The sequence below is a fragment of the Hippoglossus hippoglossus genome, chromosome 20 (assembly GCF_009819705.1).
Source record: "Hippoglossus hippoglossus isolate fHipHip1 chromosome 20, fHipHip1.pri, whole genome shotgun sequence".
In the NCBI taxonomy this organism is placed as follows: domain Eukaryota; kingdom Metazoa; phylum Chordata; class Actinopteri; order Pleuronectiformes; family Pleuronectidae; genus Hippoglossus; species Hippoglossus hippoglossus.
This window is the reverse complement of record NC_047170.1, coordinates 8,574,149-8,592,405: the sequence shown is the minus strand read 5'-3', so window position 1 is coordinate 8,592,405 and position 18,257 is coordinate 8,574,149. Positions and strand designations below refer to the sequence as shown.

General features: G+C 42.8%; 1 protein-coding gene across 4 annotated transcripts in view; it reads right to left on the bottom strand.

Annotated features, from left to right (window-relative positions):
- Window positions 1-709: 709 nt before the first annotated feature.
- Window positions 710-18,257, bottom strand: part of ctnnd2a (catenin (cadherin-associated protein), delta 2a) — a 240,811-nt gene continuing 223,263 nt past the window's right edge. For 2 of the 4 annotated variants that reach the window (XM_034571622.1, XM_034571623.1), the window contains 4 exons: window positions 9,134-9,260; window positions 3,262-3,393; window positions 2,697-2,773; window positions 710-1,659 (listed from right to left, as the gene is read on the bottom strand). In XM_034571622.1, the coding sequence (XP_034427513.1) occupies window positions 1,240-1,659; window positions 2,697-2,773; window positions 3,262-3,393; window positions 9,134-9,260 (756 nt within the window). In that variant the 3' untranslated portion in view covers window positions 710-1,239. The remainder of the gene's footprint in view (window positions 1,660-2,696; window positions 2,774-3,261; window positions 3,394-9,133; window positions 9,261-18,257) is intronic. The other 2 variants (XM_034571625.1, XM_034571624.1) reach the window with 2 other exon arrangements.

The window sequence follows — 18,257 nt, the reverse complement described above, 5'->3', positions numbered from 1 at the left end:
TTACTGTTGATGAGAAACCGCTGAAAAATTACACGGTCCAATAAATTTGCTCCCCAAAAAAGGAAAAGACGACCCTTTCCGAAGGGCTCCGGACACACGTATTTTCTTGAGGCAGTGAAAAAGAACTTGTGTTGACTGGGAGCTTGGGAGCGGCGCTGCTCTGCCTGTCTCGTGCTCTGGCAGCCGAGAACTGCTTTTGACGTTTTGAGCACGTCCACAACAATCAAAATTAACTTGATGGAGAGAGAGAGAAACACGAATATTGCAAGGCTCCCTCTCGGGCTCGGAAAGGGCAAAAAGCAAAGGTATCCACTGGCAATCCATCCTGACGACTTCTGTGTTTTCTGCTTTTGCAGCTGACTGATTTTTGTTGCTTTTTGTTGTTTCAGTCATGGAAAAAAAATCTTATTTTCATCAAAAAAACGTGTAATATACACACTTTTTTTTTTTTTTAAGTGAAAATTTAGAAAAAGTACAAATAAAAAAAACATGTAAAAGAATGATGTGATAAAAGAAGTCTCTTGAAGATGACATTCCTTGAAAACAAATTCAGACGTCTCTGTAGGCAGCAAGGCCATCGGAACAAAAAGACGGGGGATAAAAGCAGTGCTACGTTTTGTCACTGGGGTGAAATGGTAAACATCCACAACATGTCTGATGTGCTTTCATCTTCCTCTGTGCTTGTATTCTTCCGGACCTCCTCGAGAACCCTGATGCCATCTTTGCCTCTCCTCTTTGCCTCCCTCTTTCTTTATCAAAATGGTCTTCACACTTCTATAGAGTCATCTGCTTCCAATTATTTCTCCATCCCTTTTCTGTCCTCCTCTCCAGGCCTCGGTGTACTGTGCCTGGTCGTTTTCTCTCTGTATTCCCCGGCCCACTTGTCTCTCACACTTCCACCACACTTCATATCTACTCCCACTTGCTCCTTATCCACTCGACGTTACAATGGAGCTGACTTTGAAGAAATAAAGTGGTCTTAAAAAGAAAAGGAAAATGTTGGCATGCACATGCACAGACTCTCATTGTCACTCCACCTGACTTCACTCCTTTCCCAAATCGGTCTTTCATCTTATTTTAAAGGAGCACTAATTTCCTGCCTTCGGCTACAAGATACCTTTTCAAAACGCCATCGCTGTCACCTTCGGTTCATCTGCTGCTGATCGCTTGTAAAAAATAATCCCTTTCACACAAGCATACACAGAATCTCTCTTGTCCCCCTCCCCCATTATTGTCTGACTAGACCCAGGAGTCAGGCGAGGCTGGGTAGTGGCTGGTCTCATAGTTCAGTTCGCTGTACGGCCGAGAGGCTGAGTAGAAGTCCACGTAGTTGCCAGTGGATTTGAGGCCCAGATGCATGCGCAGGTCCTCCCGCGGGTCCCGGGGCGGCACGGTTGAGCTCGGCGGCTGCTGGGGTTGGGCCTGAGACTGGGCCTGTACTTGCACTTGTACCTGCGGCTGTGGCTGGGACGGAGGAGGCGGTGGCCCCTGGTCCTCGTAGTAGGCCTCGTCGAAGCTCCGGCTCTGGCTGTGAGGGGGAGGCTGCGGCGGCTGCGGGAAGGAAGGAGGGGCGGGGTAGGGGTCGTAGTCTTTTAGCACGGCTGCTGACGGGCTGTCCTGCTGGGGCTGGGGGGCCACAACGCAGGGCTGGGCTGGAATCTGGTGAGGGACCGGTGGTGATGGTAGAGTGGGTGGGGAAGGAGAAAGTCGGTGAGGTGAGGGCGAGGTGTAGCAGGCAACAATGGAGAGTGGTAGAAATGAGTGTGCAGGGAGCAAAGTGAAAAGAGGGAAGAGAAAAAAGGTGAGAAATGGAGAGAGGACAGATGGGCCGGTTGCACATGGGGGAGAACATTACGAGAGGCAGGCAGTAAAGGTAAAACAGCTCAGATTGGTATCAAGTGGGAAGGGACTCATGCTGTGAATTCTCTATTACATGCAGGTATTGAAGGGGACAATTTAACTTCCACAGGCTAGTTTTGTGTGTTAGTGTGTGTCTTGTGTGTAGTTTCAGGCTACAGCCATACCATAATTTGTTCATTTGAAAGCGGCGTTTTCAAACTAAAACGACCTCTGTCCACACCAACGTTTTGGATTCCTATCAGTGTTATTCCCCGTTCATACTAACATGCTTGAAAATGCATATATCGCGACCACACTCACATATACTGGGCATGTTAGTTGTAGAAAGAGCTAGGCTACAGACGAGAAGCTCCAATAGTAGCTTGTCTCCTAAACATGAGCAAGTTGTATCATTGTCAAATGCTAAATTTAACTGCACAACAGCAAAGACAACAGGGTCAGTGACGCTTTTGATTGATTGATCCACGTTATACACTGGTAGCTGAGGCTGATGCTGGTTATCTTCTTACGGAAAGGGCTGAGTCGGGACTGAAAAGACCCAGTCAGCAAACAGATGTGAACTTATTAGTGTCTGCGTCATCCTTTCTGAACAACTTTGTTCCTGCCCATCCAGACTAAAGCCCAGTGTGTGACTTATCATGACGAGACACCTTTCTGTGCCTCTTCCATCCTGTTGCTATGTCTGTTGCTACGTCTGGTATTAACCATCTTGTCATGACATTATGCCAATTTATGCCAACCCTGATGACACACACACTGCTAAAACCTGCTGTGCTGTACTGCGACTGTGTCTACTTATAAATGTGTAAGGCTGCATTTACAGAGTGTTAACTCACCTGGTTTTGCTTGATATCATCACTGGCAGTCAGGTAAGAGTTTCGGAACAATGTAGACGTCCCGCATGATACTTGAACTGGATGCACGAAAGATAAGAAGAAAAGAGAAACACAAACCTTTTATGTCAACGAATGATTGAAGATCTAGTTTCACTTCTACTGCTGATAATAATAATTCAAAGAACAACAAAAGGTAGTATGGAAAAAGTTGGTTTGTCAGAAATCAGCTAATTAGAGATCCGGCAATTAGTTTGTCCACAGTGACCTCATGAGAATATTGGGAGAGAGAGAATGAAAGAAAATAAAAGAGAGCATTAGATACACAAAACAATGGAAGAGAGAGAGAAAGACAAACCCCAAAAAATAAAAGTCTGTGAGAGGGAGAAGAAAAATAGTTTGAGGTTGAAAAAGAGACAGATAAGAGGAGTCAGAGGAGAATCAGGGAATGAAAATAGAAGAGAAAGAAAGATAAAGAGAGGGATAAAATAGAATAATTTAATTCTTCTCTGTCTCTCCATCTCACACACACACACACGCACACACTCACACACACACATGCACACACCTGCCATGCCGTCTTTCCGGGATGTGTGCTCGCCTTTGTTGCTATGGAAACCAGCGTTGGTTGCCGTGGAATCGTAGTCCATCTTACGTTCCTTCAGACACATCATCTCTCTGGGGGAGGCTGGTGCGCTCGCTAAACGTGCACACACACAAACACACACACGCAAACACACACACACACATATATATATTATACACAGTATAAGCATACACATAAGGGCACACACTGCTGGGCTGCTGGGTTTATTACTTATCATGTGTATGTGCGTGTGTGTCTTTTTTAAGGTGCACAGTCATTATTCATCATTTAGCCCGTCAGCATTAAGGGTCACCTTCGGCTTGTTAAAGGACTTCTGGGAATTCACACACACACACACACACACACACACACACACACACACACACACACACACACACACACACACACACACACACACACACACACACACACACACACACACACACACACACACACACACACGCATATACATCAGCTTTTAGACACATTATTTAAATATATCAACATTTGGCACGTTTCCTCAATTTCCACTTTCTGTGTTTAAAGCTCATGAGGAACATCCACGTCTGAAAGTGGTAAACTAGACATTAGCAGCTGGAAAAAAGATTCAGCAGCAGTCAGCTGCTCTCCACTGAAAACTGTAATGCTGTAGTTGTAATGCCATGTTAATGTTATCTGTTTCAAAAGATTGAAGTTGTTAACTAGACTGATGTTTTGTCAAAAAAACACTGGTATCACCTGCTTGGAAATACAGCGATAGTTTAACCTGCGCCAAGGAGGTTATGTTTTCACCCATATCCATTTGTTTGTTGGTTTGTTTGGAAGCAAGATTCAGAAAAAACTACAGGTCAGATTACCACGGAACTTGGTGGAAGGATGTGTTATGGGTCAGGGAAGAACCCAGTGATTGTTGGTGTGGATCCATGAATTAGTTTCACTTTTAACTTTACAAGATGGGATGTTTTACAACATTTTCATTTATTTCTCAGAGAAGAATTCATGGATCTTGATGAATATAACCAGACATGTTTGGGGGATTGATATTTGTGTGTGCAGATCCAAACAAAAATCTGGATCTACTGAATTTAAATGTGGTTTCATAAGGGGACTGTTGGGCCTTGGTGGAAGGGTGCAGTATGGGTACATTTTGGCATATCTGAATCCAGGGCAGGGGTACTGGAACTCACTCAGAGTTGGGGTGCTGAGACAAAGCCTATATAATGCCTTCTTGTTAAATGCAGCACAGCTGGGCAGCTTTCATGGTTGTATTGTATTCATTTGAGTTGTTTACTATTGTAAATCAATTTTAGAACATTTTACACTACAACAGGCAACAAACTTTTAGACTTCAGGCAATTATATCATTCCCATCTTGATCAAGACTCCCTGGCTAACGATAAATTGTACCTGAACACATCTCTGGTAATAAAGAATGAATAGAGAATGAACAGCATAAATAAAGAATGAAAAGGATAAATAAAGAAACCAGTTTTTCTAACCCACTTTTACAGCCACTAAAATCCATGATCCTTTCATTTCACTAAGTCATATTCTACATTTGTGCTTTGGAAAGGCTCTGCGGAAAACACATTGAATGTTCCCAGATTAAACCAAATATTGAAAATTTAATAAAAAAATTCTGGAGACACATGTTTGCAATACAATATCAAATAAAAATGTCCATTGATTTTTGTAATTTTTTTGCCTTGCAGTGACAGCACTGTGCCAATAGGAGGTGCTGCAGCCCCCTCAGCACACCAACTCCCAGCAGGCAGATCCATGAATCTTTTTTTATCACTTAATGAGTTTTTAGAGAATTTCACTGATTTCCCAGGGAAAAATGTGTGGATCTTGATGAAAATCATCAGGCGTGTGTGCAATGCGGTGAAGCTTGATTGAATTTAAGGGGACTGCTGGGCCTTTGCGGAAGAATGCGCTCTGCTAAGAGCCATTCTAGTTATTATTTACTATTATTATTTAACATTATTAATTATATATTGCTATCTGACTTGCAAATGTATTTTACCTCTTCGAACCCTTTTTTTCCCTCTTCCTGTCACTTTCTCAAGCTTTTAGACCAAATGTATTTTTTACCAAACTGGAGGGATCACTGCACATGTGGCTGCAGCGCTCATACATAAACATGCATGCACACACACTGTACATTCAATCTCCCTCTCTCTCTTTTCCACACACACCCAGCATGTCACAATGTAATCCCCCCATGGCACAGAAATGCTTACTAAGTTGCTCTTATCTTGACACACTGAATTGCCAGAATCCTGCCTACCTGTGTTATCAGCCCCTTCAGTTTGCTTAGCTAAACATTCCTGCAACTATCCACTGTATATTTTTTTTTACAGTATATTTATCTATATAACCTTTACAGGCAGAAGAGAAGGATATTTCTCTTTGGACCCATTCAACCTGACTTTGAGAACTGTGGATGTTTGTGGAACTGTAGCTGCAGGAGAGAAACACATGTGCATCAATACTGAATATGTGTGTGTATTAATATCTGTCCTAACACGTGCACGCATTTGGAGAACACTGCTCTCAGTTGCAGAAGCATAAATCTTTCCCACGTTTCTGCAAAAAAACATCAGCACAAAAAGCCTTTGTTGGATTTCTCATATACCCCGATATAATAGCAACGGGGTAGAACTCACATAAGACCAAAGAATAAAGAAAGCTCACTTTATGTATTTGAATACTAAAGGACAACATTTTTTTAATGTTCGACAGCAAAGAAGCATTGTAACCTCTTATCCCACCCGGACCCCCCCCACATGATTCGGTTTGCTCATGGTGAATGAAATTGCAAAACGTTTAGTGCAACAAAAGAAACAGGGAGAGCGATTGTTTTTGACACCTTTGATATTTAATTATTCTCATTTGACACCTTTCGCGGCGCATTCCATTAAGGTGGACGCTCAAAGCTGTCACACACACACGACTCCCCCAGAGACGGAGTCATCGCTAGTGGTAACGGTTACCGTGGGGACCTGCCTTGAAACCGCTGGGTATGAGAGCTTGGGAGACTTGTTTTATCAGTGCAAAACACAGCAGGACCCTGCGGGGGTAATGATGGATGCAAAGGTCTCGCTCTCCCCTCTGCATCTCCCTGTGTCTCTCTGCCATCCGAGCAGCCTGCAACCTCCCCTTCGTCTCTCTCTATCTGTTCTATCACTCTTTCCTCACACCAACTCTTTCACTCCCCCTCTCTTACTGTGCCTGCACACCATCATTACTCCTCCTGCTTTGATCCGTCTCTAAGGGGCTGGATTGCAGTCTGGAGCGTATGCAGAGAGGAGATATGGATGCATGAGGGTTTGTGTATATGTGAGTGTGTGTGTGCGCGCACATTGAGGCAGTCTGCACAGAGTGAGAGATCAGAGGGAGAGGTGAGAAGAAAGTAGGATTACTGCAAAGAGGAGGAGGAGGAGAAGTATGAAACGGGTGAACGAGGGCTAGATGAGCGTAAAGTCAAAGGGTGGGGGGGGGGCATGGGAGTCATTTCCAGCCATTTTACCCCAAACTCCTGCACATCCACACATTGTGATCTCTTTTTATAAAACGGATAATTCCAGTTCCTGATTATGATTGACTGTGCTTTGTTCAAAGCAGCTGTAAAATACTTCATAAATACAAAAACACACCTTTGAGTCAATGCAGCAGTAATTTATACATTCAGGGAATGTACAATGAGAGAAACAAGAAGAGCCTGTAAGGATTTATGTTTGGGCATTCAGGGAACATGCTGTGTTCTGTCGCTTTGTTGGACAAATACTTTGTTGCTGCCGCCCACTTCACCGCACTTTTACCTCCACTTTAAGCTGACAAACTAGAGCCACGACCTACGGTACGTTAACCGTGACATCAAGTCTGGACTTTCTCCCTTTTACACATAAACAATGCAGCAGGAGAGTCTCCAGTCAGACGTGTTCATGACAACACTGTTCAGAGCGTTTAGGTGAGGGATGGTGCAGCAGGCAGAGGCAAGATGTAACGTATTAACTCCACTGCAGAGATCCACCAAGTGCTTTATACAGCACATCAACCCCAGCGTATCGGCTCGTATCACCAAAAGCTCCCTTAACATCTTTGTCGGTGTCTTCTATGTGTAAGACAACACTCCCACTCGCTTGTGGTGAACCCTGCGAAGGATCTCCTGCTGTTTCCTCACTAGGACCTTCTCCAGAGGGGGCTGGCAGGAGAAACTCCGGAGAAAGTCCTCAGCCTCTCACTCGGACAATTGCGTTCTCACATGCAGCTGCTCCGGATAATGTCGGGGGGGGGGGGGGGGTATTTAAAGTTCAGTGCATGTCTGAAGGCAGCTACTGACGTCCAAGATGCTGGAGCAATATAACACCACTCAGAATCAAACGTATACCAGCATAAAGGACAACACGACTTAAACAGTTGCACAATTAATGGCGATGTAATCCCTCTAATCTTTAAGCATTCTTTCTCTCTGTTGCGTTGGTTATCACTGTGTTGCTGAAGGACTGCATTGCTTGGCGGACGAATCGTTATGTGTTATCAATACATTTATACATTTATATGTGTTTATTTTACGCAACTTCACTGTGAATATGTAGTAACCATTTTATAAAAGCAAAAACAACCTTCAGGCCATGTTTTAGGGGTTTTCAGCACGTCATGTCTAAGAACGCCCCTTAGAGAAGAACGCCCCCATAGCTGTTTTAAACTCACTGTTAACCACGGCCTCTCTGAGCCTAATGCTTTAATTTTCAATGTCACTGGCCAAAGTCAAATCCTCATCCTTTACTTGCTCGCCTCGGCATTAACCATCCCTCAATCCCTAATTCTTCTTGCCTCCTTGCTTTTTCTCTTTATCTCCCTCTCTGTTTATCTCATCCCTCCCTCTTTTACTGTCTCTGCGCACGCACGCACGCACACACACACACACACACACACACACACACACACACACACACACACACACACACACACACACACACACACACACACACACACACACACACACACACACACACACACACACACACACACACTTTTTCCCTGCCTCTCTCTCCCCCTCTGTCTCTCTCCTTGAAGACCTCTCTAAGCTGGGAGGAAGGAAAAGTACTTTTCTGCCTCATCAGCTTGCTAAGCCTGGTGTGGAGAAATCACAGCTCAAGGCATCTCCTACCACTGATGCTAACAGCTAATGCTAATGCACCCTTTACGAAGCATGAAGGCCGGTGGGCTCGAGCTACAGGCTAATGATAATCACACTTTATTTGCATGAGAGCCTGCAGATGGCGAACGCTGATGTTAACAGCTTCGGAGCCTCGATGGAAAGTCTGATCGATTGGCAAAAGTTGAAGCTACAGGCCAACGTCTTAATTATTTTACTGCCAATTCGTGATGCTATTGTGTCTGTCTGTCTAGAGGGACATGCACCTTAACTATGGTCTATTGCTGACCTGAAGTCATCGTCCTACAAGCAGGACTTTTGTCATAAATAACGATTGGTAGCCGAAACAAATTTTATTCCTGTCTGAAAACAGCTGACTGTATATATTTTTGTTATCTACAACAGGAGCAGGTCCTTGTCCACAGAGTCTGCCATGTTGCAGCATCATGCTTTTACAGTAGCCCAGAAAGGACAAACCAAACACTGGCTCTATAGAAGGCCTTTAATGTTTTTACTTTGCTTTCATGTTCACCCAGAGGTTTGAAAGGAAAGCGTGTGGTGATGGTGTCACCGCTAAATAATCTTACAAACTGGAACTTCAAATTCTAGCAGTTTGTTAAGAGAGAGGTAATGGAAGGAAAACACACACATACACCAACACATAAATAATAAGTGTAATGTGTTCCTCACCTGAGCGGTTATTTGGGGACGTCCTGACGGGGGAGACGGAAGGAGTTCGGGAGGAGGAGTAGGGCCTCTGTCTGTCTCGCTCTATCGTTGAGGCCGAGCCTACGAAGTGATACTGGGAGTATCCATCCTGCAAAACAAACACACACCAAACTCATCATCCACCAAGGTTCACCTTTGAAACTTTCAGCTAAGAAAAAATTTAAGGAGGAGTAAATATTTTAAAAGAATCTCAAGGAAGAATCTCAAGTACAACAGCAGCAGTTTCGTGCACCGAGAGGTGTTTTTTCACTGATTCAATATTGATAAATCACAGAACAGTATCTGTTGAGGTTTGGAGATAAAACCCTCCATGTACCTCATGTCGCTATTCTCCTTCAAAAGTGAAGGAGCCAAAGTTTATATTGAGGCAGCCCTTTCAGGTAAAAGGGTAAAGGAGTGTTTTTTACCTGTTCAATTTGTTTGGTGGGTTAGAAACTTAGGGCTCTAATATTTACTGTTGATTTAAGTTGTAATTGAGGCCACAACACAGTACGGAGCCGGCTCTGTGTCGGTTTTATCTTTTTTCATGGACAATATTTGCAGACAATATTTTCAGTACACAAAAAGTGTAGAACTAGGATTTCTCCTAGACGCACAAGTGGACGGCACATATGCAGATCATTTAAGTACAATTGGAATGATGAAAGCAATGTTTGGAATTTAGGGGGATGTGAAACAAGGTTCACAGTGAATTTGAAATGTTCAACTGAAAAAAACAATTGTCTAAGTAGCTGAAAGCAAAGACAAACTGACTGATTGCATCGATAAAAATACTAAATGTTCCTAAAACGTATGATAAACAGTAACTTGAGCTGATGGGAGATCGGGATAATTGATTCAACAAAAGAGATGCAATTTCAGTTGTGTGTAAACTTCTGCCTTCTTTGGTTAATGGACTGTAATTATACAGCACTTCTCTGGTCTTATCGACCACTCAATACAAGCCGCAGTCACCCATTCACACACACATTCATACAGTGCTCAAATATGCTGTGCTTTTATTTCCATCACACATTCACACACTGCTTGCACGGGGATCCAACCAACGACCCTCTGGTAAATGGACAACCCACTCTACCTCCTGACTTCTGCCTCTTGGACATGACTCACTGAAAAATGAAACTCTCACTCAGAGAAACTACATTTCAGAGTTGGTTTCCTTGAGTTTACAAACACGTGGGAAGTCAAAAATGTCTTGTGGACACTGAAGGACACCGACAAATACACAGCCCCCACACAGGCACATACAGCGGTCCACATACACCATGAAGCACTGCGCTTGCATTGAGTCTCAGCTTAGTGAATATCCTAATGTCCTTGCAGGAAAAGCTAATTAATACAACTAACAAATGCACAAGCATAATTACTGCCAAGCCGATGACTTTGTATCTGTATTAGTTTAGCAGTGATTGGAGCAAAGCCCTTTTCATAGAAATGAATAGTGAGAGTCAACAACAACCACAGAGCTGGAACCAAAATTCAATTTAGCATTAAGATAATTGGCAACCTCTGAAAGCAAAGTGTATGAGATGATAGAAGATAATGGAGACATGTCCTATCATTGCTTTACCGTCTGGGGGCCACGGCTAAGCCGTGGAAAACGGGTTAGACTGCGGTGAGTGTGAGCACATGGGAGAAAGTGTGAATCAGTAGAGTTAGACTGCAGAGGAGGAGAGGGAGAGGCTGAGGAATGGAGGGGTTGAGGCAGAAAGAGAGGAGGGAGAAACAGATGCAAGCTCAGGAAGACAAAAAAGGAATGAGAGCAGCTAGGAGGAGAAACAGAGGGTGATGACAGGAAAGTAACAAAAGGAGAGAGGCAACAAGAGGGAGACAGATGGAGAGGTGGAGGGAGAGAGGTGGGCTGAACTGGGCACAGTCCTGTGTCCTCCCCTGACTCCTGTATCCTGGCACGACACCGAGGTCTAATAGAAAGCTGGATCCTCTGACTCACAGCGGTTCAAAGGTAGCTGCCTTCTAGTCTCTGCCATCCCACCCTTTCTCTTTTCCACTTAATCTATTTATCCACACACACGCGCAGACACACGCGCAGACACACACACACAAATGAGCATTGTCACCGAACCCTGAATCATTGATGCATTCTGTGTGATATGTCTTGTCCTAAAGCCCCTTGAAAAATCTAACTTATAGAGGACAGTATATATATTAAATCTATTAAAAAGCCAGTCACAGCCATAGATTTCACACTTATTGCCTCTTTATGTAAAGTACCTTAATGCCTCAACACAGATTTCCCCTATTTTTCCTTCCTTACACACAGTCTGACAGTATCATATCCTGAACATCAGCGTGATCCCTCTCTTCATTGATCTTAAGATATTTATATAAGTTATTCAGAACAACTTTTGTTTGCTCAGATTTCAGCCTGACAAACTTGGTATCCTTGAAAACTTTAGAAAATCCAGCATTTGTTTGTAGTGTCTGCTCAACCAGACAATCAATCAGGTTTAATGGGTTAATTAAATGGTACATCAACACCAAATCAGACACCGGTTGGAGGCCTGAAGTCTTTGGAGTAGTTTGCACCATATCCTCAGTCCAGGTGTGCTCGTTCAGTGTACACTGTAGACTGTATATAAAGATGGACAATGCATCTCAAGCTCCTCCCATCTTGCAGCAAAGACGTTATTTGGAGCCAGAGCCTGCACAGTAGCGATTAGGGGATGGAGCAGAGGATGGAGTGGTTACGAGGTGCTGCAGAAACATGCACACAACTCAGTCCAGTCAATGACAACATTTCACCCCATTTCTATAGCATCAAATAACCAATTAAAACCAGGTTCTGTAAAAATGAACACTTGGACTGTGATCAGAACTTCCTAAAATGACTGGACGTGTACTTTGACTTTTTAGTTTGGTCCATGTCCCATCTACTAACAAAGGAGGAGGCAGGGTTTATGACTTAAACTGCAGCAGCCATGTTGTTCATCTTAATATAGAGTGTATGTTGTTTATCCCGAAACCTTGAATTTTAAACTAATCATATGTTCCCGCTGGTCCATTTTACACCCACCACCTCTTGCTCCTTCACACTCAAACTCTAACACAACCCCAAGAAACAGGTTGCCAGGCAACTATTTTGCCTGTTGCTCTCACCATCACTGGATGGTTAGTTGAAGGTCATGGGACTCTGAGGTAACAAGCATTTACCGCCGCAACAAATGAGGTGAATGTGTGTGTGTGAGTGTGAGTGTGTGAGTGTGTGTGTGTGTGTGTGTGTGTGTGTGTGTGTGTGTGTGTGTGTGTGTGTGTGTCTGAGGGCACGAATGCCAGACAGCAATTATGGGAAAAATTGTAAAAGGTTGCTCATGCTGAGAGGTGGGTGGCCGGCAGGGCACGGCGACGACGCAACTAAACATTGCCAATCCTTTTCACTCTCTCTGATTTCACACTCAGATTTTCCGTTTTACAAGCACTTTAGTCACACATGACGTATCTATGCTTACAGGGATAATTTGCCTCTCACTCCGGCGTTCTTTATCTTCACCGCCTGTGGTTCTGGTTATTTAGGAACTGACCTTTATTCTGCGACATTTATTGCAAACGGCGCAGAGAACTGTAAGAGCCTGCTGTGGCTAATACCTCTCCGTCTCATTAAAATACTGTTGTTCGCCCTTTGCACCGAGACAGGCTATCTCAGTGCACCTCCATCTCTCCCTGTCTGAGAACAGGTGAGCTTCAGAGAGAAACTGGGAGAAACATCAAGGCAGCTTCACACGCCTGATATTGGTTTGATGTCGACTGAACTTTTTCAAACGCTCAACTTCATCTCGCTGTCTCTTCCTGTTTACGCTGAATGGGAATGGATGATGCATTCATTTTACCCGTTTCTCCAAGAGGAGCATCTCATTTATTGCTGCAAAAAATGTAAAATGTAATCATGTAAATGTAAAAAACAAAAATTGGAAATTGGACAGTAGCATTCCTTGGAGCACCTATGGTGTCATTGCAATACGATTTGTTCAAATGTATTCATTTGATTTCCAATGATCCTCTGAAGGACTAAGTTGTGCAATAAATGACCTCACACACATTTCTCACACACTCATACCACACAAACACACCCACGTTCAGAATTACACATCCCTGGACCATATTGTAAATCTGTCACACGTGTGACAAACACAGCATCTCTCTGACACTGAACCCCATCTGTCATACGTATGTGTATCTGCTTTTTGTGATTTGTGGAGTTTGTGATTTATGTGGGTGACATGAGTATGACATGTGTGCCTGCATATTTGTGTGTGTGTGTGTGTGTGTGTGTGTTGGAGAGAGTGTGTGATTAAGTGCCCAAGCTCGGTGATTTATCAAGAAATTAGGCACAGTAACCTGACAGAAATTATGCACTGAGCAGGGACATGACAAAGTGTAATGTTGTGAATATACAATGCAATATTTGCTGCTAAGCTTGAGCGTAGAATGTGCAGGAGAGTTTGTGTGAGTGAGACGGAGAATTTGGTTCATGAAGAATAGGTTTATTTCTAATGTTTATTCATGTTTAGTTCTCCTGTCGACCTGTTCGGCACATTTGTTGTTTACTTAAAAGATTACCTTAGATGTCCCACCATGGGATTGTAGATTAAACACCACACACACACACACACACACACACACACACACACACACACACACACACACACACACACACACACACACACACACACACACACACACACACACACACACACACACACACACACACACACGCTTGACATGATGCATTCCTGAGCCATTTGAGGTTGACAGTCTTCACCGTCATAGCAACATTCATAGAATCACTTCCTCTTTATCTTCATTTTATCAATCTCAATGCTTTATATCGAGCTGAATTACAGAGCTTTTATTTTGAAAAATTGTGAACTTGGGTCTGAAACCTCTGAAATAGCCATGATGCGGCAACAAGAAAAAATAACATCAGAGGTGAACAGTAACAAAGCCAATTCAGTTTCATTTTATGAAAAACATTGTCTCTAAAATCTGAACACAAAGTTTTCTAACTTCACTCTGAATCATAGAAAGCTCTGCACACAATGTCAAGCACACAAACAATACAAAGTATATTGTAGAAGTCCTTGAGGAGGACTCACTAAAGACAAGGAATAATTCTGAAGTAGCACCAGCATTAATACAGGCCAAGCAAACAGGCGGGTTTAGAACAGGCACTGCACTAGTCCTGTCAAATAATCTGAATAAACACAGGTAAAAGTATTGTATTGCCCTCTGGTCACAGCTATGTGGGATTTATCCTTAAGTTGGTGCTACTGTTGGTGCAAACTGATTTTTGGCTTTCGTTTATTAATGACTGCTGCAAGTCTGATCTTTCAAATCACCTCAGATGCCTCGACGGTTTATTTATGGGCCCACAACTTTTGTGTGCTGGGGCATTAAAAAAGTGCCGGGCAGCAAAGATCGTTTGCAGCTCTCGTTCTCATTCTCCCTCTCTCTCTCAGCGTGGACCGCTCCCATGGCACCGCTGGAGGATGTGATTAACTCTTCTTGACAAACGCACACATTTTCAAAATAACACACCCTCACGCACTGAGACAAACACACACACGCACCCATGCTCATAACTTCTATGCAGTGAAAGTGCGTTTCAAAAAGCTCTCATTACTTCGAGACTTCAAAGCAAACAACTCTTTGCCACAGCTCAGACTGACTCATTATTGACCCAACACTCTTGTCTACTTTCCGAACGTACAGACACACACACACACACACACACACGCACACACACGCACACACCCGAGCACGCTTATTCTGTAACTCTGAGAATTCAGGAATTAATCTCACTCTCTTCCCCTCACTTCCCCTCTCTCCTTCTCCTCTTTTTGCCGGCGTCTCTTTCTTCCCCCTTTTGCTTTTCGCTTTGAAACGTTTTGCAGAGACACCCGACTCCACTCGCGACTAAATTGTATGCTAATCCATGTTTGGATTGGAGGCTAACAGGATTTTTGCTGCACCTAACACCCATGACCTAATACGTCACGCAGGGATACTGAGAGTAAAGTCACTCACTTCAAGCTCTGGAATCGGGCGATAAAGTCAAAGTGTGGATCCTCTAAAGCAACAATTTGCACTTATGAAATTAGGTTGCTTTGTCACCAACCAGGTTGTCTGCATGCGGTTTAGGAAGTAAACAGCAATGCAGGCTGTCTATCAGCCTTTAAAACTTATTTTTAGAATGAGTGTATATAGCATAAAGCAGGAGCTTAAAGGTATAGTTCACCCAAAAATATAAAACCCCTCATTATCTACTCACCACTATGCTGATGGAAGTGTTTGAGTCCACAAGACACTTTAGGAGTTTCAGGGGTAAACAAGGTTATTTACACCATTTTTTAAGCCTTAAAGTCCACTACCGGAAATTGGGGGAGTGTGTGCGTGGGTTTCCGATGTACAAGTGTGTACGTGAACGCGCCTCCGAGAAGGATATCAGAGGACATTTAGGTTAAAAACCCGGTGTAAATGACGCCGATTCGAGTTGTACTTTAATCTTAGGGCTTGCGGACACTTGGATACCATCACACGAGCAGTATGGAGGCATGTTATGTTTTTTCTGTTGTTTTATTACCTCACAATTGACTTCAATTGTATTGGTTTCGGCTGCAACACTGATTTCCCCTGAGATATAGTGGTGAGTGGATAATGAGTGAATTTAAATTTTTCTGTGAACATTCCTTTAACTGCTTTAGACGTGCTGCATTTAATGAAATTTGGAAAACAGCAACATTAAAACTGCATGATGAGATGTTGATCACTGAAACATTGGGATGAAGCAGAGGTGGATGAATTGGCACAAAAGGGATGCTTCTAGAGGAGAAACTGCAGATGATATCTTTTCAATTTAAGAATGATGGACGAGGTTTGATGGTTGCTGTTGATGTTCAACAAGTTGTTTTTCTTTTTTTGTCTTATTTGACTAATGTTTACATTGTATTGGATCAAATAAGACATTTCACTCTGTTGTTTCAAAATGTGCAGCCATCAATCTTAAGACCGTTGTTTTCTTCCCTTTATCTGCAGTCGTCTGAAGCTCAACAGTCCTCTTGTGAAACCACATGTAAATTCACTAGATCTGGAGTTTGTATTTGGTTCTGCAACAAATCACATGCACTCATAAATATCAGTCCCCTAAACATTTACATCAAAGTCAATGCAATTCTCTCAAAGGAATCACATGAATATATTGAGAAACTCCCTGTCTCGCAAAGTTAAAAGAAAGTGGAAGAATTGAATGGCTTCTCCCTTGGAACATGCCATACCCCTCTAATTTTCACAGGAATCAATTGAATAAGATTTACGTTAACAAACAAACAAGCTAGAAGGGCACCTGGAGAGCGCATAGACCGCAAAGACTGATTTATCACCATATTGCATATTCATGTATTGCATAAGAAACATATTCTTTCTGCACATAAATCTTCTGCAAGCTGTTTACATTAGACGCAGGTAATGTATCCATTCGCTGATATAGTTGAAAGTAAGATTTGTTACCATATTAATTGAATCACCCCTTAAAATGTTTACATTTTGATTCAGAAAATCTGAATTATTATCCAGGCCCACAGAAAATGTCATAGATATTTTCACTCTACACAAAGATCTAAACATTATTTCTTGAGGAAATCACAAAAGTGTTGAAAAAAATCCTTAGCAATGTTAAAGAAAACGAAATATTCCTGCATCCACCTCCTGATCCATGCAGCCCTGCTCCACATTCTGATGGATTCTTTTCCAATTCATATCTCATCCTTCCATCAAGTTTTATGGTAATCTGTGCAGGTGTTTTTGTGTAATCCTGTTTACTATCAGACAAACAAACAGGAACATAACGTCCTTGGCGGAGGTGATAATTGTCTGAAAAAGAACTACTAGTCTGTCATGTAAAGCCAATGTCCCTCATGTCTGATTATTGGTGTGCCATCCAGCCAAGTGTAACGCTATCCAGTGGCAATGATTAGAGAAGTGTGAAGCAGATGAGGCTTCAAGGGGCCGCATGGGGATTCTGTCCTGAGCAATACTTGGAGATGAGAGGGTGACGAATGAAGAGAGTGGCTCAGTTGTCAGGATGAGGCGAGGACACACTGACGCCTCGGGGCGGCCCTGTCCTCGAGTGACTGCAGCAAACGGTCTCAAACCACAAAATCAACGTGCGAGTAGTGGTTGTTGTAGTAGTTGAGTGCTTCTTGTTTCGCCTCTCAAAACAGGTGGGAAACTAATTTATATTTTGGGTGAAGGATTTTGTTTCGCTTCTTCAAAGAACGACAGCTCAATCTTGTTGTTTCAGGTTTTTATTTTGGAGGATGGACAGATTCTTTGAAAAGTGAAGTGCGGCTATTTGAAATTCAAGTATGAAATCCCGCAGTTTATCATCAGGGATAAATAACACAGGATGTGGATTGTGCTGCGGTGCTCAAATAGTCTCTTTTGATATTCTGCTAACTAGATTTCTTTAAAGATTTTACATTTGAGTCTCAAGATGTGACAGGACTGAATAATATTAATATGTTCTTCCCCCTAAACAGCCTAAATAAGAGTTGCACCAAGAATGGACTCAACCAAGGCCATGTCTCTACCGTTTAAAAAAAAAGTTGTGCAAGTAAACTGTGACGTCACGGAGGAAAATCTGCATGAGTTTGGACAGGGGAGGAGAATGAGAAATAATCACAAAGGCATAGTTTGTCACAGGGCTAGAGTGTTATATAGCGTTAGGTTACACATCCGTTTATACCATTGTTCACACAAACTTGCAGCTCAAATCACTGACGTCATTCTTGGTTTTTCTCTCCACATAGAAATGGAGAAGAAACATTCAAAGCCAAGGACACATTCCTGAAGTGTCTTACTTAGTCTTTCTAAATAACTCAGTGAAACTCAGTGATTACGCCCGTTAAGGTTTCAGTGGCCCTGAAAGCCAGATAACCTTGGTGGCAGATATTCACTCAACAACATTCATTACTGACAAGTGAAAGTAGCAGAACATCTGTCATTACTTTTAATCAGGTTGCAAGTGTGCGAAGGTATTTGTGATTTGAAAAGCAGGAAAGTGTGTGTGTGT